We start from the raw sequence: 27,659 nt of genomic DNA on the forward strand, positions 1-27,659 counted from the left end.
AAATGAAAAATCCTTTCATTTTTGAGGATTGTTAATAAGAAGTAGATAGGAAAGTTTTTGGTATCTATAACCCTGTATGTAACCCCTTTCTCATGTACGGCACCATGGAATTAATGGCGCTATATAAATAAATAATAATAATAATATCAGCACTTTGCAATTTTGCCTATTTAAGAAGATGAGACCACCACTTTAATAGCGAGGGGCAATGACCTATGATTACAGCATTTTGCAGCAGGCTGGATTACAGGCAGCTGGCCCGGCTTTGGGTCACTGGGCCGAATAACAGTAAAGCTGGCGGCTAATCACCGTCTCGCAGATCAGATTAGTCCCGCAGACTGTTACACGCACCCCCACAGTAGCCACGAATGTGAGAAAAGGACCCATCTCTCCGGCATGGAGGAAGAGTATGATGTCATTGTGCTGGGAACGGGGCTGAAGGTAGGAGATCCTCGTCCCCATGGGATCTAATGGATCATTGGTCAAAGCAGCGGCATTTTGGGACATATCTGCATTGCAGCACAGTGGACCCCAAATGCTATTCATACAACCACCTTTCATGTATTGATAAGATCTGGGTTTAGTAAAATCCTAGCAAACTCCGAGGTGCAAAATTATAGCGTCATTTTATCTAAAATGTCAAGATTTTAATGATAAATGTAGGAATTATCATGTTTTTGCCTCTTTTTCTGCCATTTATGGTAGCAAATAAGAGTCCTATACTATGTGTGCCGCCATATGCCGCTTAGTGTGGTGCTATAAACATATGTATACAGGAGGGAATATCCTGTGACAGTGATAATACTGGCTACATCTTTTTCTTGCCTTTTCTATAATGGTATAATGAAGTACAGTAGGGCAGTATTGGTGCCAGGTTGCGGTTTTGTACATTGGGCCATAATACCGCCATGTAGAATTTATGGAACAAGATGATAAAACGAACTCAGTGTTACATGATGCAAAGTTTTCCAACTTATTCACTCTAGTTTTTGGAAATAGGTGATGACATATAAGGGACATCTGATTGGGTCCCATTGATCACACAGCTGCTGCAGAAGCTCTTCAGCGCTGGATAATGCTGCACTCGGCTCAATATGATTGCTGTAAAGAAAGTGGCAGGAATGATAAAAGCCTGCAGGGTGTGATCAGGAGTCTAATGCCACAAGGAAGGGGTTAAAAAAATGAAGACACCGGGGTGGATGAACTGGGACATACCTGCTGTCTGCTGCAATTTTACATCTTCATAGTAGTCTGATCCACTGCGCTGACACATTGTAGCAAACCATCACAGGAGATTTGTACCCTTGATGTACCTGGTTCCCATAGGATTGTCTACACAGGATACAAATGTAGCAAATCCTTGACCGAGGAGAGAAATGTAAACAAACTGTGCACAATTCATCATTTGCGGCTTTGTTTTAAGCCACTTTTCTTTTTTTATCTTATAGTATTTGCTGATGCTTGGGGGTTTTTTTGCGCCAAATTCATCAAACTAATGCACGTGGTTCATAAATGTACAAAAAAAAAAATAGCACAAAAGTTTGTGATTTACCTGAAAACACAAGGCGGCGACTGGAGAACATTGGCAAAAGATTTTTTGACTTTTTAAAAAGTAGCAAATTATGAATTAGGCAAAAACATCTAGAAAACCATAAACTCTGCCCAAAGTGTCAATAAAGAAAAAAATGAAGCAAACATATAAAATAGACTTAAAAAAAATGGAAAGCTGAATTTGGTGCAAACAGAAAAAAAGGCTCAAAAGATCAAACAAATCAACAAAGACGGGTGCAAATTCCATGATTGGGGCTCAAAGGGTTCTTAAAAAGTTGTCCAACTTTTTTCATTATACAATATTTAAAGGGGCACTCCAACCTGGAACATATATATGTAGTTTCCATATGACCGCATAGAGCTCAGCTCTGAAATGAAACCGCTATGCCAGTGGCAGAGAAGGGCCCCTGTGCAGTCCAATAATTTGTTTATGACATAAGTTCTGGAATTGGGCCCCTTTACACCTTGGGTCCCTGCTGCACAGGTTGCACCAATGGTATGTCCGCCCCTGCTCTTTGCAAAACTGATACACCATTAGGCCGGCGTCACACTTGGCGTAAGACAATACGGTCTGTTTTTTACGGCCGTAATACGGCCGTAATACGGAGAAATGTTCCCAAAATATTGATCCGTAGTCAGGGTGTGTCAGCGTATTTTGCGCATGGCATCCTCCGTATGTAATCCGTATGGCATCCGTACTGCGAATTTTTCTCGCAGGCTTGCAAAACCGACATCTAATGGATTTATGTGCTCAAATGTTCGGTAAATCATATATATATATATATATATATATATATATATATATATATATATTTATATATATATATGTCATTGAGACACATATATATATATATTCTGTATTTATATTTATTTCAGTGCGATATCTGTGAAAAGCCGGTAATTCAATTGCCGGCTTTTCATTTCTCCTGCACAAACCCGACATGATATGAGACATGGTTTACATACAGTAAACCATCTCATATCCCTTTTTTTTTGCATATTCCACACTACTAATGTTAGTAGTGTGTATGTGCAAAATTTCAGCGCTGTAGCTGCTAAAATAAAGGGTTAAATGGCGGAAAAAATTGGCGTGGGCTCCCGCGCAATTTTCTCCGCCAGAGTGGTAAAGCCAGTGACTGAGGGCAGATATTAATAGCCAGGAGAGGGTCCATGGTTATTGCCCCCCCCCTGGCTACAAACATCTGCCCCCAGCCACCCCAGAAAAGGCACATCTGGAAGATGCGCCTATTCTGGCACTTGGCCACTCTCTTCCCACTCCCTGTAGTGGTGGGATATGGGGTAATGAAGGGTTAATGCCACCTTGCTATTGTAAGGTGACATTAAGCCAGATTAATAATGGAGAGGCGTCAATTATGTCACCTATCCATTATTAATCCAATTGTCTGAAAGGGTTAAAAAACACACACACACATGATTTAAAAGTATTTTAATGAAATAAACACAGCGGTTGTTTTAATATTTTATTGCTCTCTCAATCCATTTTTAGGCCCTCGCTTGGCAAAATAATAAACACACAAGATACATACCTTCTGATGTCCTGTCACGTCCAACGAGGTAATCCATCTGAGGGGGTTAAAATAATTTACAAGCAGGAGCCCTGGTAATGCAGCTGTGCTCGTGCTTGTAATTCCCCGGAGAATGAAGGAAATGTAGGTCATTGACCTACATTTCCTTCAGTCGCGATGATGCGCCCCCTGGTGGATGTCCTCATATGACCTGGAGCGTGGGAAAAAGTTCCCAGGCTGCAGTTCATGAGAACATCCAGCAGGGGCGCATCACCGCGACTGAAGGAAATGTAGGTCAATGACCTACATTTCCTTCATTCTCCGGGGAATTACAAGCACGAGCACAGCTGCATTTGCAGGGCTCCTGCTTGTAAATTATTTTAACCCCCTCAGATGGATTACCTCGTTGGACGTGACAGGACATCAGAAGGTATGTATCTTGTGTGTTTATTGTTTTGCCAAGCGAGGGTGTTCCTAATGGATTGAGAGAGCAATAAAATATTAAAACAACCGCTGTATTTATTTCATTAAAATACTTTTAAATCATGTGTGTGTGTGTTTTTTTAACCCTTTCAAACAATTGGATTAATAACGGATAGGTGACATAATTGACGCCTCTCCATTATTAATCTGGCTTAATGTCACCTTACAATAGCAAGGTGGCATTAACCCTTCATTACCCCATATCCCACCACTACACGGGAGTGGGAAGAGAGTGGCCAAGTGCCAGAATAGGCGCATCTTCCAGATGTGCCTTTTCTGGGGTGGCTGGGGGCAGATGTTTTTAGCCACGGGGGGCCAATAACCGTGGACCCTCTCCTGGCTATTAATATCTGCCCTCAGTCACTGGCTTTACCGCTCTGGCGGAGAAAATTGCGCGGGAGCCCACGCCAATTTTTTCCGCCATTTAACCCTTTATTTTAGCAGCTACAGAGCTGAAATTTTGCACATACACACTACTAACATTAGTAGTGTGGAATATGCAAAAAAAGGGGGATATGAGATGGTTTACTGTATGTAAACCATGTCTCATATCCTGTCGGGTTTAGGCAGGAGAAATGAAAGCCGGCAATTGAATTACCGACTTTTCACTAACACCGCTGCGTATTTCTCGCAAGTCACACTGCTGGTCCGTGTGGAATCCGTATTTTTCTCGCCCCCATAGACTTTCATTGGCAATTTTTTTGTGCAATACGCTGACAAACGCAGCATGCTGCGATTTTGTACGGCCGTAGAAAGCCGTATAATACTGAACCGTAAAATACAGCTGATAGGACTAGACCCATTGAGAATAATTGTGCTGTTTATTTTGCGAGTTTTACGGACGTAATTTCTGCGCTCTTACGTCCGTAAAACTCGCCAGTGTGACGCCGGCCTTAGTGTTAGTTCCTGCACTAAAAATATGAACCAGAATGTTGCTTTAATTTTTAATTTTTGCCAAAAAAGCAACCCCCCTAGAAAACGCCTTTAAGAATGCGCAAGACATGATGTGCAGGTTGTCATCAGTCTGTATCATGCTTCCTGCACAGTCACTCTGCAGCCCCCCGCCACACTCACAACCCCTGCATGCTGTCACCGCTAATCGGCTTATACATCAATCTAACATGTCAGGGACGAGGGGTTAGCCGTATGTGCTTCATAACAACAATGGCGCAGACTGCAAGTAATGATGAGGCTGTACTATGGAATGGCTCAACTGGCAATTCCTAAATATAATATTGTAGGACGTTATAGGACATAATCACCCTGCAGAATGAATGAATGAATGGATGGAGCGGCGGTCGAGCATGTGCACTGCAGCTTCATTCTAACACAGATAAGGTGTACAAACGTTGCGGATTTGCCTCTGGAATTTTTTGTGCGGATTCTGCATCTCTTGGCAGAAAAACGCAGGCGTGGATTTGATGCGTTTTTTTCCTGCAGATTTTGTGCGGTTTTACTGTGGATTTTGTGCGGATTTCATGCGTTTTTACCCCTGCGGATTTCTATAATGGAATGGGTACAAAAACGCTGCAGATCCGCACAAATACATGACATGCTCCTTCTTTTAATCCGCAGCTTTTTCCGCACCATTAGCACATCATTCTTTTTTTTCCATTGATTTACATTATACTGTAAATCACTTGCGTATCTGCAGGAAATCTACAACGTGTGCACATAGCCTAAAAGTTTCCCGCTCTGCAGATCGGTGCAGGTCCCAGCTGCAACCGATCAATAAGTTATCAGCTACAGTATCCTGTGGGTGGATGATCGCTTGTTTTCATCGGAGAATCCGTTTAATGCTTCGCATGATATTTGTCATAACAATATGATCTTCCTGTGACACTGAAACCTTTGCAAAAACATCGACACTTTGTATAAAATAACACTTTATCGAATAGAAGACTTTGTATAGAATAATACAATGTCTCTTATCTCATTTTTTAGGAATGTGTATTGTCTGGGATAATGTCTGTGAACGGTAGAAAAGTTTTACACATAGATAAAAACAACTACTATGGAGGAGAAAGTGCATCAATCACACCCCTGGAAGAGGTACTATAGTAGTTATATTCTTGTACATAGGGGGCAGTATTATAGAAGTTATATTCTTGTACATAGGGGCAGTATTATAGCAGTTATATTCTTGTACATAGGGGACAGTATTATAGAAGTTATATTCTTGTACTTAGGGGCAGTATTATAGTAGTTATATTCTTGTACATAGGGGGCAGTATTATATAGAAGTTATATTCTTGTACATAGGAGCAGTATTATAGCAGTTATATTCTTGTACATAGGGGACAGTATTATAGAAGTTATATTCTTGTACTTAGGGGCAGTATTATAGTAGTTATATTCTTGTACATAGGGGACAGTATTATAGAAGTTATATTCTTGTACATAGGGGCAGTATTATAGTAGTTATATTCTTGTACATAGGGGCAGTATTATAGTAGTTATATTCTTGTACATAGGAGCAGTATTATAGAAGTTATATTCTTGTACATAGGGGCAGTATTATAGTAGTTATATTCTTGTACACAGGGGCAGTATTATAGTAGTTATATTCTTGTACATAGGGGCAGTATTATAGTAGTTATATTCTTGTACATAGGAGCAGTATTATAGTAGTTATATTCTTGTACATAGGGGCAGTATTATAGTAGTTATATTCTTGTACATAGGGGCAGTATTATAGTAGTTATATTCTTGTACATAGGAGCAGTATTATAGTAGTTATATTCTTAATAATAATAATAATAATAATAATAATTTTATTTATATAGCGCCAACATATTCCGCAGCGCTTTACAACTTATAGAGGGGACTTATACAGACAACAGACATTACAGCATAACAGAAATCACAGTTCAAAACAGATACCAGGAGGAATGAGGGCCCTGCTGCTCGCAAGCTTACAATCTATGAGGAAAAGGGGAGACACAAGAGGTGGATGGTAACAATTGCTTTAGTTATTTGGACCAGCCATAGTGTAAGGCTCGGGTGTTCATGTAAAGCTGCATGAACCAGTTAACTGCCTAAGTATGTAACAGTACAGACACAGAGGCTATTAACTGCATAAAGTGTATGAGAACATGATGGAGGAACGTGATTATGTTGTTGTTTTTTTATTAATAGGCCACACAGGGATAATTAGGTTAATGCGTTGAGGCGGTAGGCCAATCTGAACAAATGAGTTTTTAGTGCACGCTTAAAACTGTGGGGATTGGGGATTAGTTGTATTAACCTAGGTAGTGCATTCCAAAGAATCGGCGCAGCACGTGTAAAGTCTTGGAGACGGGAGTGGGAGGTTCTGATTATTGAGGATGCTAACCTGAGGTCATTAGCAGAGCGGAGGGCACGGGTAGGTTGGTAGACTGAGACCAGAGAGGAGATGTAGGGTGGTGCTGAGCCATGGAGTGCTTTGTGGATGAGGGTAGTAGTTTTGTACTGGATTCTGGATTGGATGGGTAGCCAGTGTAATGACTGGCACAAGGTAGAGGCATCGGTGTAACGGTTGGCGAGGAATATGATCCTGGCAGCAGCATTCAGGACAGATTGGAGCGGGGAGAGTCTGGTAAAAGGTAGGCCAATTAGTAGAGAGTTACAATAGTCCAGACGAGAATGAATAAGTGAGACAGTAAGAGTTTTTGCAGAGTCAAAAGTAAGAAAAGGGCGAATTCTGGAAATGTTTTTGAGATGCAGATAAGAAGAGCGAGCCAGTGATCGGATGTGGGGGGTGAATGAAAGCTCGGAATCAAGGATGACTCCAAGGCAGCGGGCATGTTGCTTTGGAGTAATGGTGGAACCGCACACAGAGATGGCAATGTCGGGCAAAGGTAGGTTTGTAGAGGGAGAGAACACGAGGAGTTCAGTTTTTGACAGGTTCAGTTTCAGATAGAGGGAGGACATGATGTTAGAGACAGCGGTAAGACAATCACTGGTGTTTTCTAAAAAGGTCGGCGTGATAACAGGAGAAGAGGTATATAATTGGGTGTCGTCAGCATAGAGATGGTACTGGAAACCAAATCTACTGATTGTTTGTCCAATAGGGGCAGTATACAAAGAGAAGAGGAGGGGGCCTAGGACTGATCCTTGAGGAACCCCAACAGTAAGGGGAAGGTGAGAGGAGGAGGAACCAGCAAAACAAACAGTGAAGGATCGGCCAGAGAGATAGGAGGAGAACCAAGAGAGAACGGTGTCCTTGAGGCCGATGGAGCGGAGCATAGTGAGGAGGAGCTGATGATCCACAGTGTCGAATGCTGCGGAGAGATCCAAGAGAATTAGCATGGAATAGTGACCATTAGATTTAGCTGTTAGTAGGTCATTAGAGACTTTAGTGAGGGCAGTTTCAGTAGAGTGTAAAGAGCGGAAACCAGATTGAAGAGGGTCGAGAAGAGAATTATCTGAGAGATAGCGGGTAAGACGGGAGTGGACCAGGCGTTCCAGGAGTTTAGAGATGAAGGGAAGATTAGAGACAGGTCTATAATTAGCGGCACAATTTTGATCGAGGGAGGGCTTTTTAAGTAGTGGATGTATGATGGCATGCTTAAATGAGGAGGGAAAAATACCGGAAGTGAGGGAAAGGTTGAATATTTTTGTTAGGTGAGAGGTGACAGCCGGGGAAAGGGACTGGAGGAGATGCGACGGAATGGGGTCGCTGGTGCAAGTGGTCGGGCGAGAAGATGCAAGGAGCCTGCTTACTTCTTCTTCTGTAACTGGTTCAAAGTCAGAGAGTGAACTAGATGCAGTGGGGGAGGGAGGACAGTGCTTGGTATGAAGAGATTGGGAAATGATTTCCTGTCGAATGTGGTCAATTTTTTCTTTGAAGTAATTGGCCAGATCGTCAGCGTGGAGATCTGTGGTTGGGGCCTGCTCTCTTGGGTTGAGTAGGGACCGGAAAGTGTCAAAGAGACGTTTAGGGTTATTGGACAGCGAGGTGATGAGGGTGTTGAAATAGGTTTGTTTGGAGAGGTGAAGGGCAGAGTTGTATGTTTTTAACATGAACTTATAATGGATGAAATCTTCGGGCAGATTAGATTTTCTCCACAGACGTTCGGCGCACCTGGAGCACCGCTGCAGGAAACGTGTTTGCAGCGTGTGCCACGGTTGTCGCCGTCTGTGCCGAGTTGTTCTATGTATAGGAGGTGCAGCTTCTTCCAGGGCCCTTTGCAGGGTTTCATTGTAATGCTTCTTGTACATAGGGGGCAGTATTATAGTAGTTATATTCTTCTACATAGGAGCAGTATTATAGTAGTTATATTCTTGTACACAGGGGCAGTATTATAGTAGTTATATTCTTCTACATAGGAGCAGTATTATAGAAGTTATATTCTTGTACATAGGGGACAGTATTATAGAAGTTATATTCTTGTACATAGGGGCAGTATTATAGTAGTTATATTCTTGTATATAGGGGCAGTATTATAGAAGTTATATTCTTGTACATAGGGGCAGTATTATAGAAGTTATATTCTTGTACATAGGAGCAGTATTATAGTAGTTATATTCTTGTACATAGGAGCAGTATTATAGTAGTTATATTCTTGTACATAGGGGGCAGTATTATAGTAGTTATATTCTTGTACATAGGAGCAGTATTATAGTAGTTATATTCTTGTACATAGATGACAGTATTATAGTAGTTATATTCTTGTATTTAGGAGCAGTATTATAGTAGTTATATTCTTGTACATAGGGGCAGTATTATAGTAGTTATATTCTTGTACATAGGAGCAGTATTATAGTAGTTATATTCTTGTACATAGGGGCAGTATTATAGCAGTTATATTCTTGTACATAGGGGGCAGTATTATAGAAGTTATATTCTTGTACATAGGGGCAGTATTATAGTAGTTATATTCTTGTACGTAGGAGCAGTATTATAGTAGTTATATTCTTGTACATAGGAGCAGTAATATAGTAGTTATTTTCTTGTACATAGATGACAGTATTATAGTAGTTATATTCTTGTACATAGGGGGCAGTATTATAGTAGTTATATTCTTGTACATATGGGCAGTATTATAGTCGTTATATTCTGGTACATAGGGGCAGTATTATAGTAGTTATATTCTTGTACATAGGGGCAGTATTATAGTAGTTATATTCTTGTACATAGGGGCAGTATTATAGTAGTTATATTCTTGTACATAGGGGCAGTATTATAGTAGTTATATTCTTGTACATACTAGCAGTATTATAGTAGTTATATTCTTGTACATAGGGGCAGTATTATAGTAGTTATATTCTTGTACATAGGGGCAGTATTATAGTAGATATATTGTTTTACATAGGGGCAGTATTATAGTAGTTATATTATTGTACATAGGGGCAGTATTATAGTAGTTATATTATTGTACATAGGGGGCAGTATTATAGTAGTTATATTCTTGTACATAGGGGCAGTATTATAGTAGTTATATTCTGCTACATAGGGGCAGTATTATAGTAGTTATATTCTTGTACATAGGGGGCAGTATTATAGTAGTTATATTCTTGTACATACTAGCAGTATTATAGTAGTTATATTCTTGTACATAGGGGCAGTATTAGGGTACGTTCACACAGGACTTTTTTGCTGCTTTTTTTAATGCTAATTTTCAGCTGCTTATAGGTGCGTTTTTGGTGCGTTTTTTGGTGCGTTTTTTTCATGCGTTTTTTTGTGGTATATAGTGAATCAAACATGTTTGATGACTACACCAAAGACACTCAGTTAGTACTCAAGCACGCTCACATAACACGTTATCAGAGCACGTTCACATCACTAGTATTTACCTACTACCTGGTCATTTAATTTGTTAGAAAAGGTCATATGTTAAGTTTTTTATTTACCAATCTCCCAGTGGAGCTTAGCATCGCCTTCATCCCAGCGGGGGAACAATTTACGGCAGATTACATGCCATGCATCTGCCTTTTTTTTACGATCACTGTAGTTTGGGCAAGCTAAATCCCAAATTACAGGCATTGTTTCCACCTTGCAAAAATAAATGAAAAAGTAATTACCAAATGCAAGATGAAATGAAGCCAACATTCATGACAAGGAAGATACAGACATACACATGCAGAACACATGAACATGTACATAACAGCACATGAGCATCGCAAAGTGTACCATTGCAAACAATCGGATAGATATATCACAAATTAAAAAAAATATTACCTCCATGATTAGTTGGGAAACATTAATGCCCATCCTCCTATACCAAGACATGGCTAACACCTCACTACCAGAAGCTCCCTCACAATAGATCACAATCAGGACACCTCACAATGGCTCTTCACACCTGACTGGCTCACAATGGCTCTTCACACCTCACTAACCACACCCCTAAGCTCTTGGCTGTGAGATCCCTTCCTGCTGGATAATGATTTTCTGCAAAAAAAAAAGCAGTAAATAATGCTACATGCGTTTTTTGCAGCGTTTTTGCAGCGTTTTTTTCATCACCCATTCAAGTAAATGGGTGAAAAAACGCTGCAAAAACGCAGCAAAAACGCTGAAAGAAGTGACATGCCCTATGTCCAAAAAAAGCAGCAAAGCAGAAAAAAATGATCAAACAAAAAACCAACGTGTGTGCATGAGATTTCTGAAATCTCATAGGTTTTACTGGTACTGTAAAAAGCAGCTGAAAATTAGCATTAAAAAAAGCAGCAAAAAAAAGCAGCAAAAAAGTCCTGTGTGAACGTACCCTTATAGTAGTTATATTCTTGTACATAGGGGCAGTATTATAGTAGATATATTGTTTTACATAGGGGCAGTATTATAGTAGTTATATTCTTGTACATAGGGGCAGTATTATAGTAGTTATATTCTTGTACACAGGGGGCAGTATTATAGTAGTTATATTCTTGTACATAGGGGCAGTATTATAGTAGTTATATTCTTGTACATAGGGGCAGTATTATAGTAGTTATATTCTTGTACACAGGGGGCAGTATTATAGTAGTTATATTCTGGTATATAGGAGGCAGTATTATAGTAGTTATATTCTGGTATATAGGAGCAGTATTATAGTAGTTATATTCTTGTACATAGGGGGCAGTATTATAGTAGTTATATTCTTGTACATAGGGGCAGTATTATAGTAGTTATATTCTTGTACATAGGAGCAGTATTATAGTAGTTATATTCTGGTATATAGGAGGCAGTATTATAGTAGTTATATTCTTGTACATAGGAGCAGTATTATAGTAGTTATATTCTGGTATATAGGAGCAGTATTATAGTAGTTATATTCATGTACATAGGACCAGTATTATAGTAGTTATATTCTTGTACATAGGGGCAGTATTATAGTAGTTATATTCTTGTACATAGGGGACAGTATTATAGTAGTTATATTCTTGTACATAGGGGCAGTATTATAGTAGTTATATTCTTGTACATAGGAGCAGTATTATAGTAGTTATATTTTTGTACATAGGGGCAGTATTATAGTAGTTATATTCTTGTACATAGGAGCAGTATTATAGTAATTATATTCTTGTACATAGGGGCAGTATTATAGTAGTTATATTCTTGTACAGAAAGGCAGTACTATAGTAGTTATTTTATTTTATATAGGGGCAGTATTATATTTTTGTACATGGAGGGCAGTATTCTAGTAAGTAATGTGACTTATACTCTACTTTTCAGCTTTATCGAAGGTTTAATGTGATTGGTCCACCAGAACCAATGGGCAGAGGCAGAGAATGGAACGTTGATCTTGTACCCAAATTTCTCATGGCCAATGGTAGGGAAATAAAAGAGGCACATGATGGCTGATGATTCTTGTCTCTTTTAATTATTTTGTTTATGAGCTAAATTACTGTATATTTACAACACAAATATCTGAATACTTGTAAATCTCATTCTTCTTTGCATCTTGCAATGTTTCTGCCTCTTAGGTCAGCTGGTGAAGATGCTGCTATACACAGAAGTCACCAGGTACATAGATTTTAAGGTAGTGGATGGAAGCTACGTGTACAAAGCTGGGAGAATCCACAAGGTGCCCTGCACAGAGGAGGAGGCCTTGGTCTCTGGTGAGTGGATCCAGGGACCTATTGAAAAAGCTGTAACAGGAGAGGACCCCTTTAATTTTGACTCCTCTTTTACATGGCAGATGGTGATTTAATGGTAGAGTCCTTTTTTAAGAATAAAGACTAGTGATGATTTATCATGTTACTGTTGCTTTCAGATTTGATGGGAATGTTCGAGAAGAGACGTTTCCGCAAATTCTTACTATTTGTCTTAAATATTGTTGAACACGACGTGAAGACTTACCAGGATATCGATCCCAAGAGAATGACCATGCGTGAGGTTTACAGGAAATTCGACCTTGGACCAGAGGTGATGGCGTTCACAGGGCACGCGCTGGCATTGTACAGGACGGACGAGTGAGTAGAAGGAGCCTTAACTGGCGATTTTTATGACTGAGGACCTGTCATTTCTCCTGAGGTGTCTGTTTTAGTAGAAGACCTGCTAACAGCTGACTGTGCTGGATCTACAATAACCCATAACTTAGGTCATCAATATCTTAGCTCCTTTAAATACAATCTCTCACTTGCCATAAATTTGTATTTCTGTTCCTGGTGTAAATGCCGCTGTTCTCCTGAATCCGGCGATGTTTTCCTTTGCTTCCTGCTCCTCTCCGTCACTGAGATATGACCCCATCTTCCCGGTATGTAAATCTGTTCTGTTATCTAAGTGGGCGTGGTTAAAAACTCTGGACTCTGGGTGTGTTTTTAGAGACCACACCCAGTTTGCATAAAAAGAACTAGGAAGAAAAGGCTATATCTCGGGAACAGAGAGGCGTATGAACAAAAGAAACACACCATTGGATTCAGGGGAACAACGGCATTTAGACAAGCTAAAAAAAACTACATATTTATGGCAAGTGACAGATCCCCTTTAAGGACAATTCTATGATTTTACAGTTAATAAATTGAAAGACTGTATGCAGCAAGCTCCCCCTAGTGGTGGTGGCAAACCTTCCACTTTATAAGGAGACTTTTGAAGATTATAAGAGATAATGAATGTGCTTCTTCTCTGCAGCTACTTGGACCAACCATGTCTGGAGACCATAAACCGAATTAAACTCTACTGCGAGTCCCTGGCAAAATACAGTAAAAGTCCTTATATGTATCCTCTGTACGGGCTCGGAGAGCTGCCACAGGGTTTTGCCAGGTGAGGCCACTGCCCTTTTACATCTACAGGCACGAATGACGGACCACCAAACCTATGACAGTCCCACCCCATCACTGACCTCTCCGCTCTCCTCCCTTAGGCTGAGTGCTCTGTACGGTGGGATTTATATGCTCAATAAACCTGTGGATGAGATATTAATGGAGAAGGGGAAAGTAGTTGGCGTCAAGTCCGAGGGAGAGGTGAGTAGTGAGCGCTGCTGACTGCTCTGCCTGCGCTCTATGGCCATGTGAGATTCTGTTATAGATGTGACTGTAGACAGCTATAGATAGGGTCTGACTCACTGACATCTAGGGGAGAGTGTTGTGAGCATGTTCTGTGATCTGTACAGTGTTTGTTGTGTGGGGGAGGAGGTGAGCTGTGACATCACCTATTCTGAATGGTGGATCCTGTGTTATCTACTTTATATAGAGGTGTTACCAGTCATTATACAGGAGGAGGAGGTGAGCTGTGTCATCACCTATTGTGAATGGTGGATCCTGTGATATCTACTGTATATAGAGATGTCATCATTGTACAGGAGGGGGAGGAGGTGAGCTGTGACATCTCCTATTCTGAATGGTGGATACTGTGTTATTTACTGTATAGAGAGGTGTTGTCAGTCATTGTACAGGAGGAGGAGGTGAGCTGTGATATCACCTATTGTGAATGGTGGATCCTGTGTCATCTACTGTATATAGAGGTGTTATCAGTCATTGTACAGGAGGAGGAGGAGGTGAGCTGTGACATCACCTATTGTGAATGGTGAATCTTGAGTTATGTACTGTATATAGCGGTGTTATCAGTCATTGTACAGAAGGAGGTGAGCTGTGATAGCTCCTATTTGGAATGGTGGATCCTGTGTTATCTACTGTGTATAGAGGTGTTATCAGTCATTATACAGGAGGAGGAGGTGAGCTGTGACATCACCTATTGTGAATGGTGGATCCTGTGTTTTCTACTGTGTATAGAGGTGTTATCAGTCATTGTACAGGAGGAGGAGGTGAGCTGTGACATCACCTATTGTGAATGGTGAATCCTGAGTTATCTACTGTATATAGAGGTGTTATCAGTCATTGTACAGGAGAAGGAGGTGAGCTGTGACATCACCTATTGTGAATGGAGGATCCTGTGTTATCTACTGTATATAGAGGTGTTATCAGTCATTGTACAGGAGGAGGAGGTGAGCTGTGACATCACCTATTGTGAATGGTGGATCCTGTGTTATCTACTGTATATAGAGGTGATATCAGTTATTGTACAGGAGGAGGTGAGCTGTGATATCACCTATAGTGAATGGTGGATCCTGTGTTATCTACTGTATATAGAGGTGTTATCAGTTATTGTACAGGAGAAGGTGAGCTGTGATATCACCTATAGTGAATGGTGGATCCTGTGTTATCAGCTGTATATAGAGGTGTTATCAGTCATTGTACAGGAGGAGGAGGTGAACTGTGATATCACCTATTGTGAATGGTGGATCCTGTGTTATCTACTGTATATAGACGTGTTATCAGTCATTATACAGGAGGAGGCGGTGAGCTGTGATATCACCTATTGTGAATGGTGGATCCTGTGTTATCTACTGTATATAGAGGTGATATCAGTTATTGTACAGGAGGAGGTGAGCTGTGATATCACCTATAGTGAATGGTGGATCCTGTGTTATCTACTGTATATAGAGGTGTTATCAGTTATTGTACAGGAGAAGGTGAGCTGTGATATCACCTATAGTGAATGGTGGATCCTGTGTTATCAGCTGTATATAGAGGTGTTATCAGTCATTGTACAGGAGGAGGAGGTGAACTGTGATATCACCTATTGTGAATGGTGGATCCTGTGTTATCTACTGTATATAGACGTGTTATCAGTCATTATACAGGAGGAGGTGAGCTGTGATATCACCAATTATGAATAGCGGATCCTGTATTATATATAGTCATGGCCATAAATGTGGGTAGCCTTGAAGTTGTTGGATTTACATGTTTTGTTATACATATGTTTATTTCCTTTGTGTACTGGAACAACAACAAAAATTTGGACATACTCTCACGCAAAACCCTCAACTTAATATTTGCTTGCACTTCCTTTCTAATAAATACCTGCAATCAATCTCTTCCTATAACCATCTACAATCTTCTTCCACCTCTCAGCTGGAATTCTGGACGACTCTTCTTTTGCTTCAGATCTCTCATATGTGAAGGCGTCTTCTCCCAACAGCGATTTTAAGATTTCGCTACAGTGGATCTATGGGATTTAGATCCGGACTCATTGCTGCCACTTCAGAACTCTCCAGCGTTTTGTTTCCATCCCTCTCTGGGGGCTTCTTGAAGTATGTTTGGGGTCATTGTCCTGCAGGAAGACCAATGACTTAGGATGCAAACCCAGCTTTCTGACACTGGGCGCTACATTGCGACTCAAAATACTTTGATAATCTTCAGATTTCATGATGCCTTGTACACAGTAGCAGAGAAAGAAAAACAATCCCAAAACATTGTTGAACCTCCACCACATTTGACTGTAGGTACTGTGTTCTTCTCTTTGTAGGAATCATTCAGTTTTTGGCAAACAGTAGAATGATGTGCTTTTCACAAAGCTCTATCTTGGTCTAATCTGTCCACAAAATGATTTCCCAGAAGGATTTTGGCTTTCTCGCTTACATTTTGGCAAACTGTAGTCTAGCTTTTTTATGTCTCTGTGACAGCAGTGGGGTCATCCTGGGTCTCCTGACATAGCGTTTCATTTAATTGAAATGTTGATTGATACACCCTGAGCATGCAGGATAGCTTGAATTTGTTTGGACCTTGATTGGGGCTGCTTATCCACCATCCAGACTGTCCGACGATGCAACCCTTTGTCAATTTTGCTCTACCATCCACTTCCAGGGAGATAAGCTGCAGGCAACTTCTCACCTTTTTATCTGGTTTCAGGTGTGATTTTCATATTACCCACACCTGTTACTTGCCACAGGTGAGTTTGAACAAGCATCACATGTTTGAAACTAAGCTGGTTACCAACAATTTTGGAAAGGTGCCAACAATTTTGTCTGGCCCGTTTTTTCGGTTTTGTGTGAAATTATGTCCAACTTGACTTTTTTCTGATGTTTTTATTTGTTACAATACACAAAAAGGAAATAAATGTGTATAACAAAAAGTGTAATTGCAATAATATTCTGGGAGAAATAACTTATTTTCTGGAACAATTTCAAGGGTGCCAATAGTTTTGGCCATGGCTGTGTATATATAATTTACTCCATATAACTCCCGCCTGGTCTCTTACATTCCAGGTCGCGCACTGTAAACAGTTAATCTGTGACCCAAGTTACGTTCCTGGCCAAGTGAAGAAAATTGGACAAGTGATAAGAGTCATCTGCATCCTCAGCCATCCAATCAGGAACACCAACGAATGCACCTCTTGCCAAATCATTATTCCCCAGACGCAAGTAAATAGAAAATCAGGTCAGGCAATAAAAAAAATATTTTTTTTTCCTAACCAACGGCGCCACCCCTGTCCACAGGTCATGTATGGTGTTGCAGCTTGAAGTGAATAGGGAATACTAAACACAATCTGTGGCACTATCGCTGGAAGAAAGCAGACATGTTTTTTTTAATCCTGTCCGGTCTCTTTTAAGGGTATATGTGCTTTTGCAACATGACTACAGAAATAAAACATGTATGTGCAAACCTATGACGTATAGGTCTGCATGGGAGCTGTATACCGAAAACCAGGAGAAAAATTGTAAAGGCGTTTTATTTTTGGAGAAATAAAAGAAATTGGTTGCAAACATTTTTTTCCCCAAATCTCTCATTATTCTGTGTATTTGGCACCAATTATCGGTCCTGTATTTCCTCTGCTCAGACATCTACGTGTGCATGGTCTCCTGCTCGCACCGCGTGGCATCAGACGGGAAATACGTGGCAATTATTAGTACAACGGTAGAAAGCGAGAATCCGGAGAGTGAGATTCTGCCGGCCCTGGAACTCCTGGAGCCTGTGGATCAGAAGTAAGTCGGACCGATGTATCGAGGGGATATAGAAGATTGCTACATTGTATCCAGCCCATACAATCCTCTACAGGATAGCTCTATTTTCCTGCTTGCTACAATGTATCATTGTTTTTGAGTTGCGGTGCATTATTTTTAAAAAACGCACAATTTAAATTCTTTCCGGGCTGGATACAATTGTTGCAAACCCTCTGCTGTGACAAGTAGGAGGTCTATGAAGGTTTTTAGCTTGTGAATGTAAAAAATAATCAAATCAAATTTACTCTGTGACTTTTTTTATGCAAATTGCGGCAACTAGTTTTTGAGCAATTTATGGGGTTTTTTCCCATTTTTTTAAATTGCCCATATTTAAAGGGATGTGACTTACATGCAAAGGCATGCACCAAAATTTTACATGCAAAAACATTGTGTAAAGTAAGGCAAGAGATGGGTAAAGTAGATGCTCTGAATTGATCATCGTGCTTAGAGCCCTGGGGTGAATTGGTGCATTTTCAGGCTGTCTAGTAAACCTGGACGATTTTTGCATTCACTGACAGCAAGCAAAGATCTTGAAAATGGAAAGGAATTGAAGCTGAGAGTATAGTGGAAAGTTGCAATATTGTTTTAATACAATGATTAAAGGGGTACTCAAGCCTAAAGCATTTATCTAGTGATCAGTGGGGGTCTAGCGACCGGACCATCGCTGATTTAGTATGTATCATCGATTCTGTGAATATATGGAGGCTTCTTGCAATAAAGAATGGGAAAACATAATTACACGTTGCACCGTTCCTTAGAGATCAGTGGGGTCAAAAGCAAAAAAGTTGCCTTTTTTCTCATTTACATATTTTGGAAAATTGGAACCAGGCTGTTAATTAAAAAAGGGTCTGCACTTCTCGACTCGGCCTCTGCTCATGAGGGGGCGCTGTTTCATAAAATAAATCAAGCATTCTTTTCTAATCTCATGTAACCTTGAGATTCTTAGTTTACTTTTGTAACACATGTGGGCAGAAGATTTCCAAGAACTTCGCTGGAATTCAGGAAATGATGACGAGTCACTGTTCCTGGGATGAACTGTGAAAACATTGCAGGAAAATTCTGGCACTTCATAAGAAAAGGAGGGAGAAAGACACTTCCAAGGCATCATCCCTGGAGGTCTCTGCTTGTGTCACATGCAGGAACACAATGGTGTCAATTCTCTACATTGTTTGCATTGCTGATTGCAGCCTATTGCTCTCCAGCTGTGGGTACAAGAGTATAGCGGGGTATCGGGGGTGCTCTAAATTCTCAGTGCTCCCCCCGGGCTGCTGTTAGGGCTCCGCACAGACCCCACATGGCCTTTTGTGGTGGGAACTGATTCACCATTGACCCTGCTCTGTATTGGACTAAGGCCGGCGTCACACTGGCGAGTTTTACGGACGTAAGAGCGCAGAAACTACGTCCGTAAAACTCGCATAACATACGGCACAATTATTCTCAATGGGGCTGCTCCTATTAGCCGTATATTACGGTTCAGTATTATACGGCTTTCTACGGCCGTACAAAATCGCAGCATGCTGCGTTTGTCAGCGTACTGCGCAAAAAAATCGCCAATGAAAGTCTATGGGGGCGTGAAAAATACGGATTCCACACTGACCAGCAGTGTGACTTGCGAGAAATACGCAGCGGTGTTAGTGAAAAGTCGGTAATTCAATTGCCGGCTTTTAATTTCTCCTGCACAAACCCGACAGGATATGAGACATGGTTTACATACAGTAAACCATCTCATATCCCCTTTTTTTTTGCATATTCCACATTACTAATGTTAGTAGTGTGTATGTGCAAAATTTCAGCGCTGTAGCTGCTGAAATAAAGGGTTAAATGGCGGAAAAAATTGGCGTGGGCTCCCGCGCAATTTTCTCCGCCAGAATGGTAAAGCCAGTGACTGAGGGCAGATATTAATAGCCAGGAGAGGGTCCATGGTTATTGGCCCCCCCGTGGCTAAAAACATCTGCCCCCAGCCACCCCAGAAAAGGCACATCTGGAAGATGCGCCAATTCTGGCACTTGGCCACTCTCTTCCCACTCCCTGTAGCGGTGGGATATGGGGTAATGAAGGGTTAATGCCACCTTGCTATTGGAAGGTGACATTAAGCCAGATTAATAATGGAGAGGCGTCAATTATGACACCTATCCATTATTAATCCAATTGTAGGAAAGGGTTAAAAAACACACACACACATGATTTAAAAGTATTTTAATGAAAAAAACACAGCGGTTGTTGTAATAATTTATTGTACTCTCAGTCCATCAGGAACACCCTCGCTTGGAAAAATAATAAACGCACAAGATACATACCTTCTGCTGTCAGATCAGGTCCCACGAAGTAATCCATCTGAAGGGGTTAACTAATATTACAGGCAGAGCTGCGATAATCCACTCGCTCTGCCTGTAATCCCCGGGTGCTGAAAGGAAAGCAGTGATCTATACTTACATTCAGTTGCGGTGATGCGCCCCTGCTGGATGTTCTCATGAACTGCAGCCTGGGAACTTTTTCCCACGCTACAGGTCATATGAGGACATCCACCAGGGGGCGCATCACCGCGAATGAATGAAATGTAGGTCAATGACCTACATTTCCTTCAGTCGCGGTGATGCGCCCCCTGGTGGATGTCCTCATATGACCTGTAGCGTGGGAAAAAGTTCCCAGGCTGCAGTTCATGAGAACATCCAGCAGGGGCGCATCACCGCAACTGAATGTAAGTATAGATCACTGCTTTCCTTTCAGCACCCGGGGATTACAGGCAGAGCGAGTGGATTATCGCAGCTCTGCCTGTAATATTAGTTAACCCCTTCAGATGGATTACTTCGTGGGACCTGATCTGACAGCAGAAGGTATGTATCTTGTGCGTTTATTATTTTTCCAAGCGAGGGTGTTCCTGATGGACTGAGAGTACAATAAATTATTACAACAACCGCTGTGTTTTTTTCATTAAAATACTTTTAAATCATGTGTGTGTTTTTTAACCCTTTCCTACAATTGGATTAATAATGGATAGGTGTCATAATTGACGCCTCTCCTTTATTAATCTGGCTTAATGTCACCTTCCAATAGCAAGGTGGCATTAACCCTTCATTACCCCATATCCCACCGCTACAGGGAGTGGGAAGAGAGTGGCCAAGTGCCAGAATAGGCGCATCTTCCAGATGTGCCTTTTCTGGGGTGGCTGGGGGCAGATGTTTTTAGCCACGGGGGGGCCAATAACCATGGACCCTCTCCTGGCTATTAATATCTGCCCTCAGTCACTGGCTTTACCATTCTGGCGGAGAAAATTGCGCGGGAGCCCACGCCAATTTTTTCCGCCATTTAACCCTTTATTTCAGCAGCTACAGCGCTGAAATTTTGCACATACACACTACTAACATTAGTAGTGTGGAATATGCAAAAAAAATGGGGATATGAGATGGTTTACTGTATGTAAACCATGTCTCATATCCTGTCGGGTTTGTGCAGGAGAAATGAGAAGCCGGCAATTGAATTACCGGCTTTTAACACATATCGCGCTGAATGAAATCTAAATACAGAATATATATATATATGTGTCTCAATGACATATATATATATATATACTGTATATATGTTTTCCCGAACATTTGAGCACATAAATCCATTAGATGTCGGTTTTGCAAGCCTGCGCGAAAATCTCGCAGTACGGATGCCATACGGATTACATACGGAGGATGCCATGCGCAAAATACGCTGACACACCCTGACTACGGATCACTATTTTGGGAACATTTCACCGTATTTCGGCCGTATTACGGCCGTAAAATACGGACCGTATTGTCTTACGCCGAGTGTGACGCCGGCCTAATTGCGCTTTTCTATAGCTTATGGAATTGCTATTCGTGCAATTCCCTCTCGCCACTATCTCTAGAATGTCCGCAGTCACGTTTTCCTATGTCCTCATGGCACAGAGCGGGGTAATGAAAAAAATCCCCAATCTCACAGTAAATTCTGTGTCTTTAGTTTTCTGAGCTCATTTCTCTTTTCACAGGTTTGTGTCCATTAGTGACCAGTATGTCCCGAAACACGATGGAACGAAAAGCCAGGTGAGATGAGGCTGAAATCACCCATCTGTGTTATTACTAATAAGGGCACCATAGATGAGCATTATTACTATGGGGGCACTATTACTGAGAGGGGATTATGGAGGATCATTATTACTATGGGGGCACTATTACTGAGAGGGGATTATGGAGGATCATTATTACTATGGGGGCACTATTACTAATGAGGGGACTATGGAGGATCATTATTACTATAGGGACTATTAATAAGAGGGGACTTTGGAGGATCATTATTACTATGGGGGCACTATTACTAAGAGGGGACTATGGAGGATCATTATTACTATGGGGGCACTATTTCTAAGAGGGGACTATGGAGGATCATTATTACTATGGGGGCACTATTGCTAATAGGGGGCTATGGAGGATCATTATTACTATGGGGGCACTATTGCTAAGAGGGGACTATGGAGGATCATTATTACTATGGGGGCACTATTACTAAGAGGTGGCTATGGAGGATCATTATTACTATAGGGAAACTATTACTAAGAGAGGATTATGGAGGATCATTATTACTATAGGGGCACTATTACTAAGAGGGGCTATGGAGTGTAATTATTACTATAGGGGCACTATTACTAAGAGGGGGCTATGGAGGATCATTATTACTATGGAGCACTATTACTAAGACGGGGCTATAGAGGATCATTGTTACTATGGGGGCACTATTACTAAGAGGGGGCTATGGAGGATCATTATTACTATGGGGCACTATTACTAAGAGGGGCCTATGGAGGATCATTATTACTATTTGGGCACTAATACTAAGGAGGGCACAACAGAGGATCATTATTACTATGGGGACACTATTACTAAGAGGGTACAATTGAGGGTCATCATTACTATAGGGACACTATTACTAAGGGGGTCTATGGAGGGTCATTATTATTAAGGGGACACTTAATAAGAGGGCTATGGAGCAGCATTATTACTATGGGGACATTATTACTAAGAGGGGACTATGGTGGATCATTATTATTATGGGGGCATTATTACTAAGAGCGGACTATGGAGGGTCATTATTACTATGGGGGCACTATTACTAAGAGGAGAATATGGAGGATCATTATTACTATGGGGCATTATTACTAAGAGGGGGCTATGGGGAATCATTATTACTATGGGGACACTTACTAAGAGGGGACTATGGGGAATCATTATTACTATGGGGCACTTACTAAGAGGGGACTATGGGGGAGCATTATTACTATGGGGGCACTATTACCAAGAGGGGACTATGGAGGGTCATTATTACTATGGGGCATTATTACTAAGAGGGGGCTATGGGGAATCATTATTACTATGGGGACACTTACTAAGAGGGGACTATGGGGGGATCATTATTACTATGGGGCACTTACTAAGAGGGGACTATGGGGGAGCATTATTACTATGGGGGCACTATTACCAAGAGGGGACTATGGGGACACTCTGGGGAAGGATTCTTCCAGTTAGTGGAATTATAGGAGACACTTTGGCACAGTTACCTTCAAGGACACTATTATAGTTGCGGGTATTCTAGCTAGCACAGTTACTATTACGGGCGCTGTTCTATTACTGTTTGGGGCACACTGCTTGGCACAGTTATTTTGAATTCACTCACTTACTTATTTAGCTGTTATGAACTGGTGGTTTAGGAGCAACATGGGACGAGCTCTGGAGGAGGTGGTACCTGTACTGACCGCAGTTCCTGAGCTTAACACAACACTAGAAGTAGCCGTGGGATGTTCCTGTCACTCCCTAGACACCTCGTCACAGCCGGAGGACTAACTACCCCTAAAGATAGAAACAGGAAAGCTATCTTGCCTCAGAGAAAATCCCCAAAGGATAGACAGCCCCCCACAAATATTGACTGTGAGTGGAGAGGGAAATGACATACGCAGAATGAAACCAGGATGAAGCAAAGGAGGCCACTCTAGCTAGATAGAATAGGAAAGAATACTGTGTGGTCAGTATCAAAAAACTAGAAAAATCCACCACAGAGTTTACAAAAATCTCCACACCTGACTAAAGGTGTGGAGGGTAAATCTGCTTCCCAGAGCTTCCAGCTTAACTGAATAAATCCATACTGACAAGCTGGACTAGAAAAAAAACATAGAAAGTGCTGAACGATAAAGTCCACAAAATGTGGACTGCAAAAGAACAAAGCAAGGACTTATCTTTGTTGAATTGGTCAGAACATCAGGGAAATCCAAGCAGAGATGTGAATCCAACCAGGAACCATTGACAACTGGCACTGGCTGAAGGATAGAGCCAGGCTTAAATAGCCGAGCCAGAATAGATGATCAGTGGAAGCAGCTGCTGACTGCTAAATCCAAGGAGCAGACGTTCCACTTAAAACCACCGGAGGGAGCCCAAGAGCAGAATTCACAAAAGTGCCACTTACAACCACCGGAGGGAGCCCAAGAGCGGAATTCACAACATTTAGCACCAGATCTTTAATGTTCTGACTTCACCTCTGCCGATCCTTACTGTATTTATAAGACGTTGCACCTTAATAATAAATTTGGCATAAATTACGTCAGCACAATTTTTCAGCGCGGCTGTGCACTTCACAGAGTTACATAAGAGTCTGAGACCAATGTGTGAAATGTCACAAGATAATGCAGAACTTTGGTCAAATTTCAATTCTTTATGCCTATTAATTGGAACCAATCTTCATGTTAGAAAGGAGCAGGAGAGCGATCAGATGTCACAGGTGAAGGAACAACTTAGAATTTTGCTCAAATTGTAACTTTTTATGCAAGTTAAAAATGATTGCAACGTTTGGAACAGTATTTGCTCTGCATCTTTTTTTTTTAAGTCCAGTATGACCTTTGTAGAATATGAGACTCTTACATAGAACTGCAATGATAAATGTACTTTTCATAACTTTTAAGACTTTATGCACGGTTTCTAAAAATTGGTGTAATGAATAAGAACGTCCCTATTTGCACAAAATGTGGTGCAGATGCCATGATAATGTTCCCTCTACAGTCATGTCCGAAAGTGTTGGCACCCTTGAAATTATTCTAGAAAATTATGCAAATTGCCTCTTCTGAGAAAAAGAGGACTTAACTCTATAGCGCCACCTATTGGAAGTAGCGATCCTACAAGTCACAATCAACCCTTCAACGATTCGTGCAATATGACTTAGGATAAAAGCCAAATCAGTATCTCAATTCGCAGACACGGTGTTTCGGGCTGTTGGCCCTCGTCAGTGCGAAGCATGAGAACTGATTTGGCTAGGTGAGAGCCTCTGGACTGGGGTCTAAGGGGTAGCATTTCTCCTTATGGAGAGTGACATACCAGCTCTGGCTTGTCAAGGTAAGGAGGCTTATTCGCCGTGCAATGCTCCTCTGGGAAATATTAAGTATTTCTCCAAGAATATTATTGCAATTACACGTTTATTTCCTTTGTGTGTATTGGAACAGCACAAAAAAAATGGAGAATAATAGGCAAATTGGACATCATTTCACACAAAACCCCAAAAATGGGCAGGACGAAATTGTTGGCACCCTCAACTTAATATTTAGTTGCACCCTTTGGAATAAATAACTGCAATCAATCGATTCCTATAACCATCAATGAGCTTCGTTCTTACACCACTCACTTGGAATTTTGGACAACTTTTCTAACTAACTGCTTCAGTCTCTCATATATGAAGGCGTCTTCTCCCAACAGCAATTGTAAGATCTCCCCACAGGTGACCAATGGGATTTAGATCCGGACTCATTCCTGCCACTTCAGAACTCTCCAGCGCTTTGTTTCCATCCATTTCTGGGGGCTTCTTGAAGTATGTTTGGGGTCATTGTCCTGCTGGAAGACCCATGACCTAGGACGCAAACCCAGCTTTCTGACACTGGCCACTACATTGTGACTCAAAATCCTTTGATAATCTTCAGATTTCTTGATGCCTTGTACACAAAACACCCCCTGCCAGAGGCAGCAAAGCAACCCTGAAACATCTTTTAACCTCCACCATATTTGACTGTAGGTGCTGTGTTCTTTTGTTTGTAGGCCTCATTCCTTTTAGGTAACCAGTAGAATGATGTGCTTTACCAAAAAGCTCTATCTTTGTCTCATCTGTCCACAAGACGCTTTCCCAGAAGACGTTTGGCTTACTCCTGTATATTTTGGCAAACTGAAGCCTAGCTTTTTTATGCCTCTGTCAGCAGTGGGGTCCTCCTGGGTCTCCTGTCATAGGGTTTAATTTCATTCAAATGTGGGCAGATAGTTTGCGCTGACATTGGTGCCCCCTGAGCCTGCAGGACAGCTTGAATTTCTTTGTAACGTGATTAGGGCTGCTTATTCAACATCTGGACTATCCTGCGTTGCAACCTTGCATCAATTTTTCTTCTTTGCCATCCACATCCAGGGAGATTAGCTACAGTGCCATGAATTGTAAACTTCTTTATTATGTTGTGCACAGTGGCAAAGGAATATCAAGATCTCTGGAGATGGAGTTGTAAAGTTGAGATTGTTGATATTGTGCAACAATTTTTGTTCTCAAGTCCTCAAACAGTTTTTTCCTCTTTCTGTTCTCCATGCTTAGTATGGTACATACAATGCAAAGATTGAGTCACCTTTTCCATTTTTTAATCTGGTTCCAGGTGTGATTTTTATATTGCCCACACTTGCTACTTGCCATAGGTGAGTGTGAACAAGCATCACATGCTTGAAACAAAGCCGTTTACCACAATTTTGTAAAGGTGCCAACAAATTTGTTCGGACCATTTTCTGGGTTTTGTGTGAAATGAAGTCTAATCTGTCTTTTTTTTTTTGTGTTGTTCCAATACACACAGAGTAAATAAACACGTGTATAACAAATCATGTGTAATTGCAATAATTTTCTGGGAGAAATACTTAATTTTCTTGAACAATTTCAAGGGCGTCAACATCTTTGGCTATGACTCTGTTGTTCCTACTATTACTAATAGGGGCACTATTTGCTGGGTAGAAATAATTTTGGGAACAATTGGGGCGGCAATATCCACCATGTGGTTTTAATATTTTCAGGGGTGCAATCTGAAAGGCACTAGTACTTCTGGGGAAACCAGAGACATAAGATCGATTTAGGAAAGGTGTGTTTTAAAACTCTGTACTGGATATATCTGGAGACCCCCGAAGTGACAACATTAGATCTCCACCAACTTTGCCATAAAAGACAGGGAATAACCATACTCCAGCTTAAAGGAGTGCAGGGAATTGTTTGGTGGCTAAATCGTTGATGAAGAAGGTCCTTGCACGGCACAACGAAGATGATCTCCTAATGTAACATCCTCTTAATTGACTTCAATGCTCTTTCCACAGATTTTTATCTCTCGGTCATACGATGCCACCACTCACTTTGAGACGACGTGCGATGACATTAGGGACATCTTTCGGAGGATGACTGGCGTCTCCTTGGACTTCAAGGACATGTGGTGTGTGGCCTCCGACATGGACAAACAGGATGGAGAGTGACATGACATTAACTCAGTCTGGAGATTAATATTTGCATTTTTTTTTTACTGCCTTTATTATATTCCATCTTCTGCGGACGAAGATTTTCTTGCTTGCTGGGACCGTCCCATGACGGAGTTTTGTACATGTAATGTCATGTAATAAATCATTCTATATTTGCATTTAACAAAAAAAAAAGTTTTGATTCATTTTTTGTTAATGTGAAATCCTTTTTTTAATCACATTTATTGGGGCACAGATAAGGATTTTGAGTATTGCTGCGGCCACTAGGAGTAAAGCCAGCCCAGGGGACTCGAGGTGTAAAAGATACTCATATTAGTAGGATCCAGAGCATGCGTCACAATTCTATCAGCTGCCGGACCACTGCGGTCTGTGTTTGCATGCAGGATGACCCACTC

The 27,659-nt window shown here is 41.2% G+C and overlaps 1 protein-coding gene across 1 annotated transcript; it reads left to right on the plus strand.

Annotated features, from left to right (window-relative positions):
- Positions 1 to 352: 352 nt before the first annotated feature.
- Positions 353 to 27,372, plus strand: LOC143788616 (rab GDP dissociation inhibitor beta-like). Its single transcript, XM_077278415.1, has 11 exons — positions 353 to 441; positions 5,505 to 5,612; positions 12,196 to 12,292; positions 12,447 to 12,581; positions 12,737 to 12,935; positions 13,594 to 13,725; positions 13,826 to 13,925; positions 17,009 to 17,180; positions 17,581 to 17,725; positions 21,741 to 21,795; positions 27,109 to 27,372. Exons 1-11 carry the CDS (start codon positions 397 to 399, stop codon positions 27,259 to 27,261), a joined length of 1,341 nt encoding a protein of 446 aa, XP_077134530.1. The 5' UTR covers positions 353 to 396; the 3' UTR covers positions 27,262 to 27,372.
- The last annotated feature ends 287 nt before the right edge of the window (positions 27,373 to 27,659 follow it).

Source organism: Ranitomeya variabilis, chromosome 8, assembly GCF_051348905.1.
Source record: "Ranitomeya variabilis isolate aRanVar5 chromosome 8, aRanVar5.hap1, whole genome shotgun sequence".
Taxonomy (NCBI): domain Eukaryota; kingdom Metazoa; phylum Chordata; class Amphibia; order Anura; family Dendrobatidae; genus Ranitomeya; species Ranitomeya variabilis.